General features: G+C 53.1%; 5 protein-coding genes across 5 annotated transcripts; all 5 read right to left on the reverse strand.

The window, feature by feature from the left end:
* Positions 1-631: 631 nt before the first annotated feature.
* PpBr36_09630 (uncharacterized protein) lies at positions 632-3182 on the reverse strand (the record flags this gene model as incomplete). Its single annotated transcript, XM_029896751.1, has 5 exons — positions 632-1897; positions 2000-2241; positions 2344-2790; positions 2847-2957; positions 3044-3182. 5 exons carry the CDS (start codon positions 3180-3182, stop codon positions 632-634), a joined length of 2205 nt encoding a protein of 734 aa, XP_029744853.1.
* A 1986-nt stretch (positions 3183-5168) lies between these two features.
* On the reverse strand, positions 5169-7028 carry PpBr36_09631 (uncharacterized protein; the record flags this gene model as incomplete). Its single annotated transcript, XM_029896752.1, has 2 exons — positions 5169-5550; positions 5974-7028. 2 exons carry the CDS (start codon positions 7026-7028, stop codon positions 5169-5171), a joined length of 1437 nt encoding a protein of 478 aa, XP_029744854.1.
* A 408-nt stretch (positions 7029-7436) lies between these two features.
* On the reverse strand, positions 7437-8375 carry PpBr36_09632 (uncharacterized protein; the record flags this gene model as incomplete). The annotated part of the gene is made up of 1 exon (XM_029896753.1): positions 7437-8375. One exon carries the CDS (start codon positions 8373-8375, stop codon positions 7437-7439), a length of 939 nt encoding a protein of 312 aa, XP_029744695.1.
* Positions 8376-9421: 1046 nt separating this feature from the next.
* On the reverse strand, positions 9422-12885 carry PpBr36_09633 (uncharacterized protein; the record flags this gene model as incomplete). Its single annotated transcript, XM_029896754.1, has 3 exons — positions 9422-11094; positions 11470-11536; positions 11893-12885. The coding sequence occupies 3 exons, from the start codon at positions 12883-12885 to the stop codon at positions 9422-9424; spliced, it is 2733 nt and encodes a 910-aa protein (XP_029744698.1).
* An 835-nt stretch (positions 12886-13720) lies between these two features.
* Positions 13721-14527, reverse strand: PpBr36_09634 (uncharacterized protein; the record flags this gene model as incomplete). Its single annotated transcript, XM_029896755.1, has 1 exon — positions 13721-14527. The coding sequence occupies one exon, from the start codon at positions 14525-14527 to the stop codon at positions 13721-13723; it is 807 nt and encodes a 268-aa protein (XP_029744715.1).
* Between the last annotated feature and the right edge of the window lie 3494 nt (positions 14528-18021).

Here is an 18021-nt window from a genome sequence, read left to right on the forward strand (position 1 = left end):
ATTACCGAATGGATGGGGCCACCGGTCAGACTTGCCCTCAAGTCCCTGTCCGTTTCGGCTTCGATCGTAACTACTAGTTCTCGATGCTTTTTTTATTCCAACCTTGGTGGCTCTTTCAATATTGCAGTACCGGGCTAAAATAAAAAATGGAGAGTAAAAAAGTCCGAGGCGTCCAATACCTGGCCAACAAAGGTAGATTTTGTACAAGACAATGGTAACATTATACGTACCTGCGGTACGTGCCTGCATGTAGGCAGCAATGAAGATCCATAGCCTATGAGCAAGGGTTCGGAGGTACAAGCAGCAACCGACAAGCCGAATCCGATACAGCCAATGGACGGCTTCCGGGAGGCGGGTCACAGGATTGATTGAGGGAACGCTGTGCCCTCCTCTTGCACTTCACTTCAGTTCAATGCATCTGAGCTGAGCAGGCATTCGAGTTGACATTACGGTTACCTAGTTACGTATTGTTAGGCATCTTTGCCAAGATACACAGGCTAAGCTATATGAGAATTAAAAAGCTGGCACCACGGCACAGCAAGGTAGGCAGACATTTTGATCGCTCTAGGCGTTTTCTTTTTGTTTTTTTGTTTTTTTTTTATCAGTATTCGAACGCGTTTGCTCTCCCAAATCACAAAAACCCATGGTTCTGCATTGCATTCTTCTTGCTCCTCAGCGACGACGCAATCGATTGTGGCTTGGATATTTCCCTCTGCAGTACCAGACTCTTTTCTGGTAGGGGCGGAGGGCTCTCGCCACCGATCGGCCGCCAACTGCCATTATCGGACGTCATGGCGCTCACGACCATGTCGCCGCCTCCGGTCCCGGACAGGCCGTCATGCGGCACCGCGACGCTCTGCGGGCTGAGGAAGGCCGAGTCCACACTGGCGTAGCCCGTGCGTGCCGTGGCCGGCCGCGAAACATCCCCCGCCAGCATGTGGCCCGGAGAGCCCTCGACCTCGCTCGGGGGTGGCGGCGCCGCCAGCTCCACGAGCCTGTTCTTGTCGCTGCTGTAGGCGGGCAGCTCGGCCTCGGGGTGCTGCTGGAGGTGGTGCTGGTGGTGGTGGTGGTGCAGGTCGTCCAGCTTCTGGCCCTCGCTGTCGACTTCGTCCTTCTTCTCCTGCTCCCTGCGCCTCCTGCGCCGGATGAAGACCAAGGCGCCGGCGGCCAGCGCGATCAGCAAGATGCCGCCAAACACGGCCCCGACCACCACGCCGACGATGGCCCGCTTCTTGCCCTGCTCCTCCATCGGCCCGGCCCCGCCCACCGTCTCGCCCGGCGGGTCGCTCCCGTCGGCGTTCTTGTAGCCCGGCTTGTACTCGGGCCGGCTGAGCTGCGGGTTGAAGACGTACTGCAGGTACGTGTCGCTCCAGATCCTGGGGCTCCGGACGTGCGCGCCGCCGCTCGCGCTGCCGCCGACGGCCTCGACCACCTTGACGGGCACCTGGGGCGTCCTGGTGGCGCCGGCGACGTCGTACTCGGACACGTACTGGCCCGTCCGCAGCGAGAAGACGCTGGCCATCATGCTGCCGTCGCACTGCTGCAGCTCGCCGCCCCTGCCGCCGCCGCCGCGCGTCGCGTCCATGCCGCCGATGACGACGAGGTTGTCCCCCACGACGTGGCAGGTGTGGCCGTAGATGGACTGGGCCTTGTCGTCGATCAGCACCCAGTTGAAGCTCGGGAGCGTGAGGACCCAGATTTCCGACCTGGTCGACCGCTCCTCGGCGTTGTCCATCCCGGACACCATGTAGATGTTGTGCGAGGACCCGTCCGGGGCCGACACGGCGACCAGGCAAAAGTCGGACCGGCCGGCCGGGATGTTGGGGATGCCAAACGTCTGCTGGTGGAACCAGAAGCCGCTGCCGATGTCGTAGATGTCGACAAATGAAAGATCGATCTGGAAGTTTTTGTTTTTGTTTTTTTTGCGCAAGCGTGTGAGGACAGCAAGTTCGGAAGATGATGACCAAAAGCAACAAAAGCTTTTTTTTCAAGTGCTTACATTTTTGGTCCTGGTGGTTCCTCCCGACACCTTGTTTCCATAGTGCGGGTAGTCCTCGGTGGTGTGTCCGCCCAGCTGCACCAGGATGCCCTTTTCTCCCACCGGTATATGCACCATGCCGCCGTTCATCCGCGGGCCAAAGTGCGTCTTGTCACCATCGAGGGACCTCGGCGTTGAGATGTTTGTGAGCCGCGGTTTCGAAAGGCCCTCGCTGGTGTCTAGCGCCAGCATGCCGCTGATGTCTATTACGTATGAGAGACGCGGTTAGCATAGTGATGGAATATACACGTGCAGTTTTTTTTTTCTCCTTTTTTTCCCTTTTTTTCCTTTTCTTGGCGCCAGACAGGGGCACCAACACTTGACGTCCGAGGACGGGGCATAGTTGGCGTATTCCTTGTCGGACCTCTGCTGGACGTAACCCTCAAACAAGAAGCTCACGCCGAGCGACGGTGCGTCACAGTACGAGGCAGCTCCTTGCCGTTCGATCTTGTCGCCCGTGTTGCGCTTATCGAACCCGTCGTCCGCCTTGGTCCACCTCTCGGACACTATGTCAAACTCCCATATGCCAGGGGATGGCACTTCTGCCAGGTTTGGTGCCTCCCGGCCCCTGTCACCTATCGACGAGGCCCAGCCGCCAAGCTGGTAGAGCTTGTTGAGGGTCTTGGAGTACCATAGAGCGTGCTCGTTGAGTGCCCTCGGGACGTTTGCGTCCGTCTTGCGGATCTGCTTGAACAGGTGCGGGTCTTCGGCAGAAAAGTTCTTGCCGACGTCCAACACGAGGAGGTTGTTATCTAGCCGCGTGTGTAAGTGGTTTTGTCCATCTCCCGGCGTCATGCGTCCGACTCACTTGTGCCTCTATACCACCTCGAAGGAGTCGAGCCGTTAGACCCTCCTTCTCTGTCCGATGGCATTAGTGCGTTCCCTCCATCGACGTATATTTTTGACCCGGCCAAAACACCTGCGGCGAAGTGAAGCCACCCGTTAGCCAAATCACCATTGAGAAAGGAACTTGTCTCTGAAATAAAAAAAAAAGCGTTTCCTTACTGGCATGCCTCCAAAGCCTACAATAATGCCTCGTCCGGTCGTAGCCTCGATCCTGACCACCTCTAAACTGGGCTTGGCAGAGGACGGTCAATGCGGCGAGGAGCAAAAGCTCAAAGAATGGCAGCCGTAAACGCACCATCATGCCTTACCCTATGGAGGAAGGACAAAAAAAAATAATTAGAAAAAAAAAGAGCTTGGTGAATAACGATGAAACAAAAGAGAAGAGAAAAAAAAGGAGAAGGTCCGAACGAAAGACAAAAAACGAAGACATGACCAGCCGCCAAGGTTAAACAAGAGAATTCCAAGACCACGAGAGAGGGAAAAAAAAATACCCCCAACCCGGGGGGTTGACAGACCAAGGCGAGTAGCCACAATTGAGGCTGCAAAATAGTGAATCCCAGAAGCAACAGAGAGCATAATGGTACCAGTGCGCCATCGATTAGATGCCGCCCAACGGAAAGAAAACAAGGCCAGGGTGGGTGGTTGCGTCCCGGTTTGGGACATGGATGCGCCTCCATACAAAACCCCTGGATACTATTGAAAAAGCAACCTCACCAGAAGGGGTCCTCAAGCGAATTGATCTGGCATAGACCTATTGTAGAGTTTTGCAAAAGAAAAGAAAAAAAAGTATCTTGCTCCCCTCCCAACCCTTGCGGTTGCCTCCTCAGCCCGCTCGCCTACTCAAATAGGGTGGCGTCAACCGGGGAGCAGGAGGCGAGGGGGACCCACGCTCCCGGGTCGTCGTATTCCGCTGTCCCGTCAGAGCGGGTGCGCGAGGTTTTTATCTGCCTCAGGGCTGATGTTCTCTGTTCGAGAATTTTTTTCAGCTGTGGTTTTGGATGTACTGAATCGATATGCATTTCCCCTGGTTGAGTTGTTGTGTTGGAATTCGAGTGAGTTCAATCTTTACTGGACAAGAGGGTAAAAAAAAAAAAAAAAAAAAAAAAAAAAAAAAAAAAAAAAAAAAAAAAAAAAAAAAAAAAAAAAAAAAAAAAAAACGAACGGGACCAACTATCGAGCGCCTTGTTGATTTTTGGTCATTTTGTGATTGGCAATTATAATCAACAATTCGCAATACCTAGGATTAGCACAAGCCATCCGCCGTGGAGATTGGGTGGACGGTGCTGCTTGTCAACATGGCGGTCATCACGTGGTTTAGTTCGCCGGTCACCTACGGATTCAGCACGCAATCCATCCTCTCCGGGAGAGCAAAGAAAATACGGTGGCTTGTTGAGCATACATGGCCTAGTCTGGACTCTAGTCTAGAGCGCCCAGCAGCGATCTTCATCTGTGCCAGTCGTATGTTGTATACCATGTCCACTTGCTACTGATGCTGGGGCACATCAGTAAACCAGCCAGCTACACTGTAGTAGGTACTGGTCATTTGTCTTGTGGTCACTTGTCCAGTGGTCACTTGTCCTCTGTCGTTGACTCGTTGTATCAAAGCAAAGTTGAAAATTTGGAGCGATGGTCCATGTACATTCGACACCAACTGAACATGCCTGTACAGCATTTTGTTTATCGCACGGGACAAGCATCAGCCACATTGGTAGGCGCACTCTTTTTTTTTTTTTCTTCGCAAAACCTTTGTCAGCCCTTACTTCCTTATCCATGGCTGGCGACGGCTTCCCGCCGGTTCCCCAAGGCATCTTCAAAAAGCACCACTCCTCTCCATATGGCTCCCGAGTTGAGGCCGTTGCCGCGCCCAGACCAGCTGGACAAAGCTTTCTGCTCCAAAAAAAAACTCTGCTTTGTTTGAACGGGGTGAAGCTCGGTGGGCCCGGTGTGAGGAATCCAGACCGAGTAAAGGATGCCACAGATCTTGATTGGTCTGTTTTACGACACGGTTCCGGCCGGCCTTTTTCCGCATCTCTTTCTAAAAAGCCCTGGACTGGACTCACGATGCTGCAAAAGAAGTAGTGGACTAGTTGGGCTGGAACGCTCTGGGAAAAAAAGGATGTGGGCGATTGCCTGTGGAATGGCCATCATAACCATAACTTAAATGTCCAGGAAACAAAAAGTAAACGTAAGCATACAAGCAAGTGCTGCACTGGACTGACTTTTGTGTTCGCCATCTGAATTGCCATATTCAACACATTTTAACATGGTCATTCAGGTTCATCAACTAAATACTTGGCCCGTCATAATACATGACGTTCATCATATCGGGGGCTTCGCCATGCACAAAATCCGAAACCTCCGTCTTGATATGGAACGCGTTGTTCCTCGCCCACTGGATAGGGAGAATGCGTACGGTGTATTGAACGGCATTAGAACGGGTGACGACTCTGATAAAATCCCCGGACGAGACAGTGTCTAGTGAGTACAGTCCTTGCAGCCGGGACATTGAGTACTCGACCGGCCAGCTGTCCCATTGCGCAAACAGTTCCCGAACCAGATCCCCCGCCGCGGTATTTTCGGCCGTGTGCCGCCACAGGACTTGAACACCCGAGTCATAGTCGCCGGGACAGCCCGATGAGGACTTGACCCCGAGGAATATGCCGAGCCTTAGGTCGTAGGGCCGATGCCACAAGTCGACAAACGATATTTCCACGAGCGCGGAGAACGGCCCGGTGAAGGCGTTGGCTGGAATCTCGTGCACGGTGAGCAGCGAATCTCGGAATACATGTTGCGGCGTCACTCTGTACTCGACCTTGATCCTCCGCATGAGCTGCTCGGTTTGGTAGGTCTTGCGGAGTAGAAAGGTGCAGGCCGCAGCGTTGGGCCTCGAATCGTATCCCCGGAGGTGCTTTGCCGACTTGAGTATCGAGACGATGCGCGTGTCGGTCTGCTTCATCAGGATGAGCTCGGCGTCGGGCAAGAGCGCGTGGCCGTCGCGCTGGTAGTCGCCAAATGGGGTCATTCTCAATCCGAGAAAATGAAGACGCCACAGACCTCGGGACGCCGAGCTGTGCATATCGTCAACGCACTGCAGACTCAAAAAGTAGGATATGCTCCTATCAAGGGTCGCGTGTTGGTCTTGATGCTCGGGAGGGGCGGTTGGAAAGTAATACAGACGCGTCTCCATCTCAACAGCCTTGTCTGTCATTCTCAAGCTCGGGGTTGAGATCAGGGGTGACCTCAGAAGAGCCAAGTTGTTGCAGCTCCAAAAATAATCAGCAGAAGGGGCAAAGGCTGCCGTCCGAGCCTCCAAATCTTCCGAGCCAGTGCGCTCCCTGGAAGAGGACGACCAGCAGAAGAGACTGAGGTCGTCGTGAGTTGCCAGGATTGCTTCTTGCAGTCGATAAAATGCCTTTTGGCCTTCGCCGTAAATGAGAGGCATGTGGATGCCGAATAGGCCGAAGAGACAATACGCCATATCTTCCTCCCGGGTGGTCTGCCGCTTGGACGCCCAGCACAACCTCCGACCTACTGCGACGGCGCTCAGATTCGTGCTGTCCTGAAGGACGTCGCAGTCGATCCCGGTCATCTGCGACAGACGTGCCTGCAGCTCGGGGTCGGCCTTTGTTCCGACAAAGCGCCACTCGGCGTCGTAGAACTCGACCAGCTTTGGTGCAATCAACTCCCGAAGCGTCCATCCTCGCGTGAACCACCTGCAGCCAAGCATCCTGTCCAACACTGGCTCTTGCTCACTCTGGTCATGCGGTGTTGAGGCGAGATCCGAAAGGTACGCGAAGCAGACCTCAGCCATCTCGTACCACCGAAACATGGAGTTGATTGCCTCGGAAAGCTCGGAGCTGCTGGTCTTGTCGATACAGCAGGTGTCTACCCAGACGTACGGGATACCTTTACTCCCAGCCAATCGGCATGTCTCGAGCACTTTAATCATGCCCGGGGACATGCCTTGGTCGGCAAGAAGAACGCGAGGGGTGGATGCCGATGAACCGAGGCCAGTCGCTTCGCTTACGCCCCAGTCCTGAAACGTGATCTCGCCATCTTCCCATGTGTGAGAGAGGGTGGCATATCTGGTGGATTCTGGCTGCCGGTTCTCGCGCTTCAAGGTGGCGGCGTTGATGAGCCACATTGCTGCTGCTGCTGCTGTGAGCTATCTAGCTCTATGAAGAAGAGAAGAGAAGACTAGATAGAAAATTCAGAGAAGCGGGATTCGAACGATACTTGAAAGACAAATGAACCTCGTAAGGAAAAGCCACCAGCCAATGAAATCCTGCTTATGAGGGGTTCTGACAAGAGTATGATAGGGGAGCAAAACATCTGGTGTGGTGGCCCAAGTGAGGGGTTCACCGTCTCACGAGTTGGAGGCTTGACTTTGGTAGAATAAATCTCAAAAAAATTGAAAAATTTAAATGCAAGTTCGCTAGTTGAACAAAGAAAAAGGGTATCTCAACATGCCAAAGGGAATTTTCCTTGGTCTTTTTTTTTTCTTTTTTTTTTATGAAAAAAAAAAAAAAAAAAAAAAAAAAAAAAACACAACCTATTTTGCATCCTCCAATATCAGTGCAACCGTGACCTTGCTCAGGTCCCTGCTACCCTTGGCCGGCATGGTGATGATCTTTGTCACCTCCTTGTTCCCCAGCTTCTGATGGTGGTTCATCAGCATCATCAACATGCCCGACACGGGGTCCGCGCCCACGAAGCGCTGGAACCTCTTTGGCCTCGGGTTGTTCTTGATCTCCCACGTCACCTTCCTTTCCTTGTCTTGTTTCGTGTCTTCGTAGTTGAGCTCGGCGACCTTTTTGAAGTCGTCCGACGCCAGGTCCATGAGGTAGATGGCCTTGAGGTTCTTGACCTTGTCGCCGGCCACGTCGGCAAACGACTGCCACACCATCTCGAACACGGGCACGTCCTTGTCGGCCCGGCTCGAGTGGGCCGTCGACAGCGCCATGAAGTCGCCGTCCTCGCCGTACAGGCCCTCGACCACGGCCTTGTCGTGCGACTGCTGCAGCTTGATGCGGCGCGCCTTGCCGCTGGGCTCGAACCCGTCCATGTCGTCTTTGGAAAAGTCCCTGACCGCCTCCCACTCGGTCGCGATGACGCGCCAGTCCGGCAGCGACACCTTGGTGACGCCGTGCACGAGCCCGGACATGGTGTCTGGGAAGACGAGCGGCCTCTTGAGCGGGTCGCTCGGGTCGAAGCCCGTGGCGTCCTTCTTGTCGGACGAGGTGGTCGAGTCGGCGACGTTGTCCTTGATTGCTTTCTGATGCAGGTCCAGCAGCTCCTTGCCGCGGGTTTCGGGTGATGTTGCATCGTCTCGTCTCGAGAGTACTTCTGGTATTTGGCTCTCGATGTCGCGGGTCGTGAGCCCATATGACATGACGGTACGGTCCAGCCCTGATATGGGGACTGCTGATGTGAATTTTTGAAAGCTGAGGGATGCCACGATGGCGAAGAGGGTGGACGCTGAGCGAACCATTGTGACAAAGGAAAATGACAAAAAAAAAAAAAAAAAAAAAAAGACGCAAGGAAATTGGTGATTTGACAAAGACGACAACTATGTCATCTAAGCGCAATGAAATCCAATTTCTAATGCGAACAAAAGAGAGAGAAAAGAAATACTCCTCGTGGAAGTCGATGATGCTAGGTTTTTAATGTATTATTGTTGATCAGAGTTGTCTGCAGCCAGACATTGAACGTTTCGTTTTCACGCCGCTGTTGATTGTATTTGAAGCAACCAACGCCGTCTGTCAAACCCCTGCCGACGGCCCTTGCCCGCCTAACCATGACACACACACACACACACAACAATGGCAGTTTGCTGGATGATTACTGCGCTGCCTAAACCTGGCCCGTCACGAACTTGGTCTAGCGTGGCTCATCATCCAAGTAAGCAGTGGGCGGTACTGGGGAAAAAAATGCCATTTTGGGCGAGCGTGGGCAGTGCAGCCGTGCTCTGATTGGCGGGTCGTAACTCTGAGAGAACCCTGCACTGCCTACTACTTTGGAAGTGCTGAGCGAAAAGCCCCACACCTGTTAGAAGAAGCCTGGGACGGGTGCAAAAAAAGAGAGCCGTAAGCGCTTGTGCAGGTTTGGTTGTTTTGGAATAGCACTCGATCAGTTGGGTAAGCACTCAATCCCGATTGACAGTTACTGTGCCCAAAACTCGGGAACTAGGAAGCAAACAAGACGGCAGGCGATCCGGCTTGGCCGAGATTTGGTTAACATGGTTGACGATAGGGAGCGATTGCCGATCGCCTTGGGTTAACTAGCACCGGCGACAGGCTAGAGCAAATAACGATACGCGATGGTGGGATGCAGGCTAGACTAGAGACACACAGGACGTATGTAATAAATGAGGAGATTGCAAATGTGCCTGAATTTTAATTCATCACGGCGAAACTGACAATTTACACAAAGCAGGTACTGTGACGAGATGAAAGTGATGAAAATTGAGGCTAAATTTGAAACGCCTGCTAAAACTAGAAAAAAAAAAAAAAAGGTAAAATTGACAAAAACCAACGACTACCTCCTTGCACGTCTCCTGCTCGCCTTCGCCGCCGGTGTGGCAGCAGGTGTTGCCGCAGGCGCTGCAGTTGATGTTGAAGCCGACGCTGCAGGTTGTTGCGTTGCAGTCGTCGACGGAGTTGGGGCCGCCGCGGGTTGAACAGTGGCAGCAGCAGGAGCAGCGGCAGCAGAAGAAGAAGAAGAAGAAGAAGAAGAAGAAGAAGTAGCAGAGGGACTAGCAGCAGGAGCAGCAGGGGCAGCAGGAGCAGCAGCCGGAGCGGCGGTGGCAGCCGGCTTGGCATCGCCCAGAATAATTGCCGCAATCCACGGATCGGCCCACTTCATGCCCGGCGCCGTCACGATGCTGACAATGTCCCTATTCCCCGTGGCGCCATGGTGCGCCGTCAGCATCTGCACCTTGTTGGCGAGCACCTCGGTGCCCACCAGACGGTTGAACAGCTTCCCGTCCGCCGGCTTCCAGATGACGGGCTCCCCGGCGACCATGTCGGCGTCCTTGTAGTTCTCGCGCATGACGGCGTAGAAGTCGGCGTCGACGATCTTCATGGCCGCCACCACGCGGAGGTTGGTGGCGTTTTGCGCGCCCACGCTCTCGACGTACGTCTGCCACGTCAGCTCCTCGACCGGCATCGTCGCGCTCCTTTTGAACTCGACCTTCTTGCCGCCCACCTCGGTCTTGGTCACGTCGTCCTTGGCCACCCGCACCACGTCGTTGTTCTTGTTCTCGCCCCACGAGATGAGGTACTCCCCGCCCCGCTGGATCAGCAGGTTGACGATGGCGGACCGGAACGCCCGGCTTTCCTTGTTGAACGGCCCCGCGAGGCTCTGCACCTCGTGGTAGTCTGCCTTTGGGCTCAGTTCCAGGTTCAGGTCCTCGTGGTGGAGGTAAAACTCGGCCAAGGGGTGGCGCAGGAACGCAGCAACGGGCTCTTTGGTCCTGTTGTACACCGGCTGGCCGCCCTGCATGCCCTTGATGTGCGGGTAAACCACCGGAGGCACCTTTTCGTCCTTCTTTGGCGGCTTCTTGGGGTCCGGAACGGCCACCTTGGCGGCGTCCTGCGTCGCCGTGGCGTCGACAGAAGCAGCGGCCGCCTTGACTGCCGCGCGGTGCTGCTCCAGAAGCTCCGCGCCACGCTTCTCGATGTTGGCGTCGAGGGCCTTCTTGTCCACGTATGGCTTGAACTGCGGGATCGCCTCGGAGACCAGGCGAGCGAGATTGGAAAAGGTGTTGACGCAGCGGCCCGCAACGGCGACGGGCTTGGCCTCCCAGTGAAAGTATAATGTAAATGCGGATTTGCTGATGCGCGTGGGGCCCTGGGCCTTGGCGGTTGTGTTGGTAGCCTGTGGCTGGGTGGCCGCTTTTGCTGCTGGCTGTGTCGTGTTTTGCTGAGCAGGCGGTTGTGCTGCTGGCTGTGCGGCCGGTTGGGCAGGGGCTGCTGGCGCTGCTGCTGCTGCTGGAGCAGGTGTTGCGGGTGTTGCAGTAGGTGTTGCAGCAGGTGTTGCCGCCGGTGCCTGGGCGCTTCTTCGTCTCATTTGTTGTGATACATGGCGAGGAATCTGTTCGTTTGTGTATGTTGGCGACCTGTGGCTGCCAGCGTCAACATCTGTATAACCGGCATTCGAATCGACAGGGTGACCAATGACTGCAGAGGCCGATGCCAAGAATATTACGGCTATTGCACCGCGGACCATGTTGTCAATCAGTGCAGGTTTGCACCGGGACGACGACCAACGCCTGTGTGGGTAGGTTTAAATGTAAGCTGAGTTGCCTGTTGTGAACTTATGATCAATTTGTCCAAACAGTCGAGCATTATTGGGAACGTCAAATTGGTGATGAATGACCTCACGATACCTTGATATGTTTTTATCGACATCAAGCAAGCAAACTACATCAAGACTGTATGACTGTGCGTGCGCAGTCAGACGAAGCCCTTCTTGGGTTTGCTGACTTTGAAAACCCTTGTCCATAGGGCAATTGGAGGCTTACAGATTGAAGTTTGGGGAGGGTAAGCAACTTGATTTCGATGCAGGGACCCCATGTAGCATACGAAAATAACCCATCCAAGATGAGGCGGAGCCGTAAGCACGCCAAGACTCCCACCAGATCGGGTACAACTAAGATTTACCTGTCTTGTCGAGCTGGCAGTACACAGTCGTCGCTTTCAGTCCAATAATTTCAATGGACAACTTGGCAAAGACTCGATCACCGCCGCAATATATGCTACTAATACCACGACGACCGCTATCACCACCGTTAACAATACTGGGTTTATTATAATTATACACTAAAAACTGCTTCTATGGTTAGGACTACGCGGAAATGAGATGGGGGTGGTACTTGATGACCGACCGCAAAAGCTACGCTGTGAGGATTCGAATTGTGCATAGATTCCCGGCTACTGCCGTGAAGAAATCAAACCGGTCCTCGCTAACAGGGCGAGACCCCTAGAAGATCCAAATCAGTATCGCACATATGCCCCATTCGAGTGCGTCTTTTGCCTTTGGCTGTATGGACGCTTCTCGATGCGGTACGATGACCCTTTGGGTTGCTGTGCTTTCAAGATTGACTCTTTACCCTTGGGCCCCTCCTTGCCCTTTACCATCTTTTTATTGTTCGCCGGGCCCCTGCCAAGCTTGATGACCGCATCCCAACGGTTGCCCGTCGGATCCGTCGGTCTGATGATGACCTTGTCGATGGGCTTGTCGCCCAGGGCGCCGTGGTGGTTGCAGAGCATCCGGACGAAGCCCCAAAGCACTCGCGTTCCCAGAAACTCGTAGGCGATGTCCTTCTCGCCTTCCACAGTCGTCCGCCACGACATGGGCATCATGTCTTCTCTATCTGTGCCGTAGTGGGCCGTGGCGATCTGGTCAAACTCAAAGTTCCAAATCTGCAGGACGAAGATGGCTTTCAGGTTGGCAGCTAGTTCTGTGCCGTCTTCCAGCGACTCCAGGAACGACTGGTATATCAGTTCGTTCATGGGCACCGTCAGTCGTTGATCACCCACCTCCTGGCCCCTTCGCACCAGGTCGTTCGCTTTGAACATGCAGTTGGTTGCCATGAAGTCGCCCTCCGAGTCCGTGAGGAGGTCGAGAATCGTGTTCTCCCACATTTGCTCCTGATTAGTGGTATGTACCGTCTTGGTCACGCCCTCCATTTGGCGCAAGTCGAACCCGATTTGACCCCTATCGAAGCCCATGAGACCGTGATACGAGTCCGCCTCGTCCTCGTACCAGGTGTCGTGGTATTGAGACAACACCTGGTACGGGCCGTTCTCGTCCTCAAAGTTCAGCTTGGGGAAAACGATTGGGCTCAGTGGGTTTTGCAAGCTGGGAGGCCGCAGCAACGCCGTCATGCTGGCCGATGATGCCTCCCGGATGTTCTCCCGGATAGCCCGGGCGTGCAGAGCTATCGTGTGCTCGCCACGCTCCCTGGCGTCCTCTCTGATTTCTTCAACGCTAGCCATCGCGATAATGGCTGCCTCTGGCAAGCTGATTTTGCGACGAAACAACTTTGTTTTGCCGCAGCTCGATGATTGATGATTGAAAGACACAAGGGCTCTTTTTGAAGTTGGTGAGCTTTGGCTTTGGTGATGCTTCCGATGCAGTGTTTGGATGATGTGACCCGAGCTTGTGTCGATGTGGAAGGGGATCAGAACTTGCTTATTGCGTTTTATACTCGATTCCAATACTAACTGGTCACTCACTACCTTCATCGTGGTGGACTGGATGCGTGATGCTAGATATTCAGTCAATGCTCTATATTCAACGGGGGACAAGACTCTATGCAAAGTGATGGCGATAGGCCTCAACGATTGGTCTTGGCCTCACTGCCCCATTGCAGAGAGTAGACATGGTAGGATATCAAAGTGATAGAGCGCAGAGTCTCTGTGCCATGAGCTGCAAGCATAGGGCCACCGATACCAACAGAGCAATACTCGGCGATTGAATATAGAATTCCAATACACTCACAATGGCTCCAAGCAGTTCACGGCATTATTGACTTTGAATGAACGGAGGTCACACCAGAGGAGCACTGGAGCAGATGAGCGGGCTTGATATGTTCAACTAGGCGACTTGCGAGTGAATGGTTTGTCCATTCTCAGAGTGTATAAACCACCGCCTCGTCGGCACTCTATATTTACTGGGATACACAAACTTTAACGCCTGAAAATTCAATATGGTTGTTACGAGAGTATTTTGTGTTTCCACTGCGTGTGAGCGTGTCTAGCCCAGCCACAACCAGCCCCAGGATCCTCGCTAGGATGTTCTCCTGTTCCAATACAAAACACATGCATAGCTCTAGACCGCTACACCGGTAGAAGCAGCCATTTTCAGCATCTCATCCACCAACGGATCGACATCAGCCGACTTTATTGGAACGCGGTGGTTGCCGGGCCACTCGAGCAGCCGCGTCGTCCCGGAGGCGCAGTACCTGTCCAACAGCTGCCGGTGCAGCTCGAGCCCCGGGTCAAGGGTGCCGTGCACGTGTAGCGTGGGCAGGCGCAGCAGGTGCTCGTCGCCTGCAGGATCGCCGGAGCTCGACACGGGTCGGTCCCCCTCGGCCACCCTTGCCGATGCCGGCCTGTCGAGCATGGCGGACCGGCAGACCTCCAGATCGAGCGCGACGATGGGCGCACGGCCGGCCAGGAGCACGCCGAACCGCCAGTTCTCCGAGAGGCCAACGCGTTCCGGGTGCCTTGCAGCGCGCTGCTGCTGGCGATAGAGCAGGCTGGCCGCCAGCTTGGCGCCCTGCGAGAACCCAAGCAGGCCGACCCAGGGGCCCGGCGAGCCGATGCGGGCATCGTCGTTCTGCATGGCCTCGCGCACGGAGGCGTCGATGGCGCGGATGACGTCGGCGTCCGAGTAGCCTTCACCGTCGGGGAACCAGCGCTTGAAGGGGCCGCAGTCGGCATAGACCGGAACGACGTCTGGGCCTGGCAGGGACGCATAAGGCGCCTCGACGTAGACGAGGCGGAAGTGCGGCTCCAGAGACCGCGAAACCTGGCGACACTGGGTGCGGAAAATGGCGGCGTTGGTGCCGCCGCCGTGTAGGCACAGGATTCGCGGCAGGTGACGCGTTTTGGCGTCGTATGCGGACGTGTCCATTTTTCTGTGTAACCGTAGTGGACGATGGTCTCGAGCAATCTGGGGTTGGGATAGGGCTGTAAATAAAAAAAAAAAAAAAAAAAAAAAAAAAAAAAAAAAAGTGAGAGTGCGAGATGAGATTGACGTCAGATTTTGATCACAATCGGGAGGGAAGAGAAAAAAAGTATGAAGGTTTTCGGCTATTGTTGAGATGTCGAAGTTTCTTGACTCAAGCATGTATGTGGTGGAAAAAATATATGTGGAGACCAAAATGATAATTCCAGCCGTAATATCTTGGCCTTGGATGAATGAGAGCAGAGAAACCGTCCTCGTGTATTTGTATTCTTCTGCCTTGGACGACAGAGTCTTTGAATTTAAGATGACGCTTTGAACGACATCGAGGCATATACGGGAATTTCCGCATTAATACTGTCCTTGCCTCTTGCGGGGTTGGCTGTCAAAACTTGCAATGTCTTGTGAATTAATAGTCGAGCTGCACTAATGGAGTTGTTTTTGCATTACACAGCGATTCTGCTTGGGGCTTACTATACAATTTTAATGGCAGGGCCGCTGCATGCGATTCTCTACATTGTATGTGAGCTCAAATCTGAGCGTGTAAAGGCCAATGCTGGCAAATATATCCTAGCACAGCGGTTGTTTTGGTTCATGGCTTTGTACCAAAGTGGGTAAAGCCACAAATACTATGCTTGCCGACAGACGGGGCCCTAGCCATCATCCTCGGTCATATGCATGCCAAAAGACTACAAATAGGTGTGACAGAGTCCAGGACGAGGTGCAAGACGTTCCCGAAAACGACTGGAAAAATGTGGATAACGGCTATTCTAGCCCGAAAGGGATGTGGGAATTCAAAACAGACAACAAATGAGCAATATCAAAGGCAACAACACCCCATAGCTTTAACCCCAAAACACTGAAGCACATTGGGTACCGCGGGGAGTGCTAGTTCCCAGTATCGTGGATCAGAGTGGAGGTTTTTTGAAGTAGACGAGCTGGTGCTTTTGCGAGTTGTGTTTCAGCATACACTGGCGGAGCGACTGCATGGTCAAGTTGCGCGACCCCCACACAGAGCAGGGCCTTCACCAGAGCCTTGCGGATAGACCCGGAGCTTAGAGACCAGAAGGCTTTGATTATGATAGTGCGGCATACCCGAGAAAGGACTGAGTAGGTACTTGGAGGCCAGTGGCTTGATTGTTGATGATAGTTATATGTCCTCATGTCTTTGTGTAATGTCTACCGTAGTTATATTTTGAATACATTTGCTTAGCTGACAGAAGGTTTAACATGCTATCGGACAAACGCAATGCGGCAAAAGCCAGATAGCGATGGGTAGGGCTACGGCTGGGGTACGATGAACCGGGTTGCCAAGGGTTGAAGGTCAACAGATAAAAAACGCCAAAGGATTCTTTTGTCCATCTAAACCTAGCTACAGTGGCGACTACGCAGATTTTTAAATCCCCAGCTTTCAGCCCGGCTCCGAATAATACATTTTTGCCAAAAGTAGCCTTTTTTTCGCACAGAGTCGTTCATCTTTATTGCAGGTCAAAGTACTGTGTTAGTCGCACGTGGTCAAGCCTGGCTAGAAGGTCCCAGAAGAGCAACGGAAAGTTGGAAGACTTCCAGAAAAGTAGTCTGGGCAGGGAAATCGGGGTGGAAATCAACGAGGAGGTCCAAACTCAATCAGGTTTAAGTTGCGCTAGGATCGCCATGGTCCAAGAGCAAAGCGAGGGGACTCAAAAGATAAGCGGAAACAGTTTCTCAAGCGTCGTAATAAAAGATCAAAAAGATGTTGCGGGTATATTTATCACAAGACTAGCCCGCTTTCGGTGTCACGCCAAACGAGAAGTCTAGGAAGAGATATACCATGACAGACCAAGCGAACAAGCATCTCATAGCGCGCAGCTACCCACAGACTAGGGCTCTTGGCACTCAAGGTTCTGACAAAAGTTGAACTATGTCAAGGGTAGCAAGATAGCCGGGGTACTGCTAGACTCGAAAAATGAGATAAATATAATCCCAACCGCCGTGAGAGGTGCCGCGGTACTCGAGTCGCTTCATCGGATCATTGCGTTAACATTTTTTTTTTTCTTTTTCTGCTTCATGCCCAAAGTGAGCTGTGCAGGTGGCTTGCATCTACTTGTTCAAAGTTTCAAGACAATAATCGCTTCTCGACTTCAATATATCTGACATAAATCCGGTTACAACCGGGTTTGTCTGTACCACGACTCGAGTAAAATAAGCACTAGTCTAGCATGAAGCACAGAGATCGATCATCGATACAGCTAACGGTATGACAAAGCGTTCGCGATCTATATCCTTTTATCAATGAAGGTTAGGTTTATTTAGATCCTGTCGTCCTGCCTGGCGACATAGCCATGCATCTAATTACGCCGCTGGAGAGCCGACGTGCGCCGGCCGCGCCAAACGGAATCAAGGCGCGGAAGCTTGGCCATGTTGATCCCACTTCGGTTGGGGATCGAGATAGAAACGCTCATCCTAACCGTCTGTCATGAGGCGAGTGAACCCTAAACAGCTGCTCAAACGGGTTTGGCGGCGAGCTTCTAGAGAGCAGGGTTGGGATGTTTCTGGACGACAACTGACAAGGACTAGGACTGGACTCGGAGTTAATGGTTTGGCAATCTTGATGCACCCAAGTCTGAAATTGTCCTGTCAAAACCATATGCCCTTGTTCCCGAAAAAAAAAGAATGTTTACAGCGAATCTCACGATAAATGTTCCGACTGCGAAAAAGAAAATCTTAGACTCCTTCAATTACGTGATGAACGATGATAAATCGGTCGGCTCATTCAAGGGTGCGAGGGGAAGCTCTTGCGCCGGCACCAGACTTATACCCATCCATGGAGTTTCCAGTGTCCACACGTCCCTCCGTCCAAGAGCCCCGTGGAATTGTCAAAAAAATGATAAATCAGACAGAGATGAGACTAGATCAAATTTCAACATTGAAAACCGTGACCCTGAAATGTCTCGCCATCGAAGGAGCCGCTGGACAATACTGCAAGCCCAGCATGTAATACCGCCCGCGTGCGTATTCAAGGCGATTGTCAGCCCCATGAAGGGCTTGACTTTATTTCGTCAAAGAGATCGTCACAGTGTTTATAGAGATTGTCAATGCTATCAGCGTTCAGCGCATGTCATTGCAGCTTGTAAAAGAGGTGAGCCACCGTAGTCGCTCGCCACATGATGCAGTGTACGAAGATAAATCGAGATATGTGAGAGCCGAGAGAAGGTACAGCGAGGACCTCGAGTCATTTTATCACTGGTGACGATTCTGCATGCTGATCATCGGCTTCGCCGGAAGGTTCGCGGGCGAGTCAGCCGTGTCTGGTCGCACTCGCACAACGCGTACAGAGGATTGCGACAGCACAGACTGCACAGCTACGTAAGTGTTCAGACGTTGAGGCCATGGGAGCCGACCTGGATAAACTGCTTTTTGTTTTTTATTCTTGCAAAGAGAACCTTGCCAACTCTGTCCAGTAG

This window comes from Pyricularia pennisetigena (assembly GCF_004337985.1).
Source record: "Pyricularia pennisetigena strain Br36 chromosome 7 map unlocalized Pyricularia_pennisetigena_Br36_Scf_8, whole genome shotgun sequence".
NCBI lineage: Eukaryota > Fungi > Ascomycota > Sordariomycetes > Magnaporthales > Pyriculariaceae > Pyricularia > Pyricularia pennisetigena.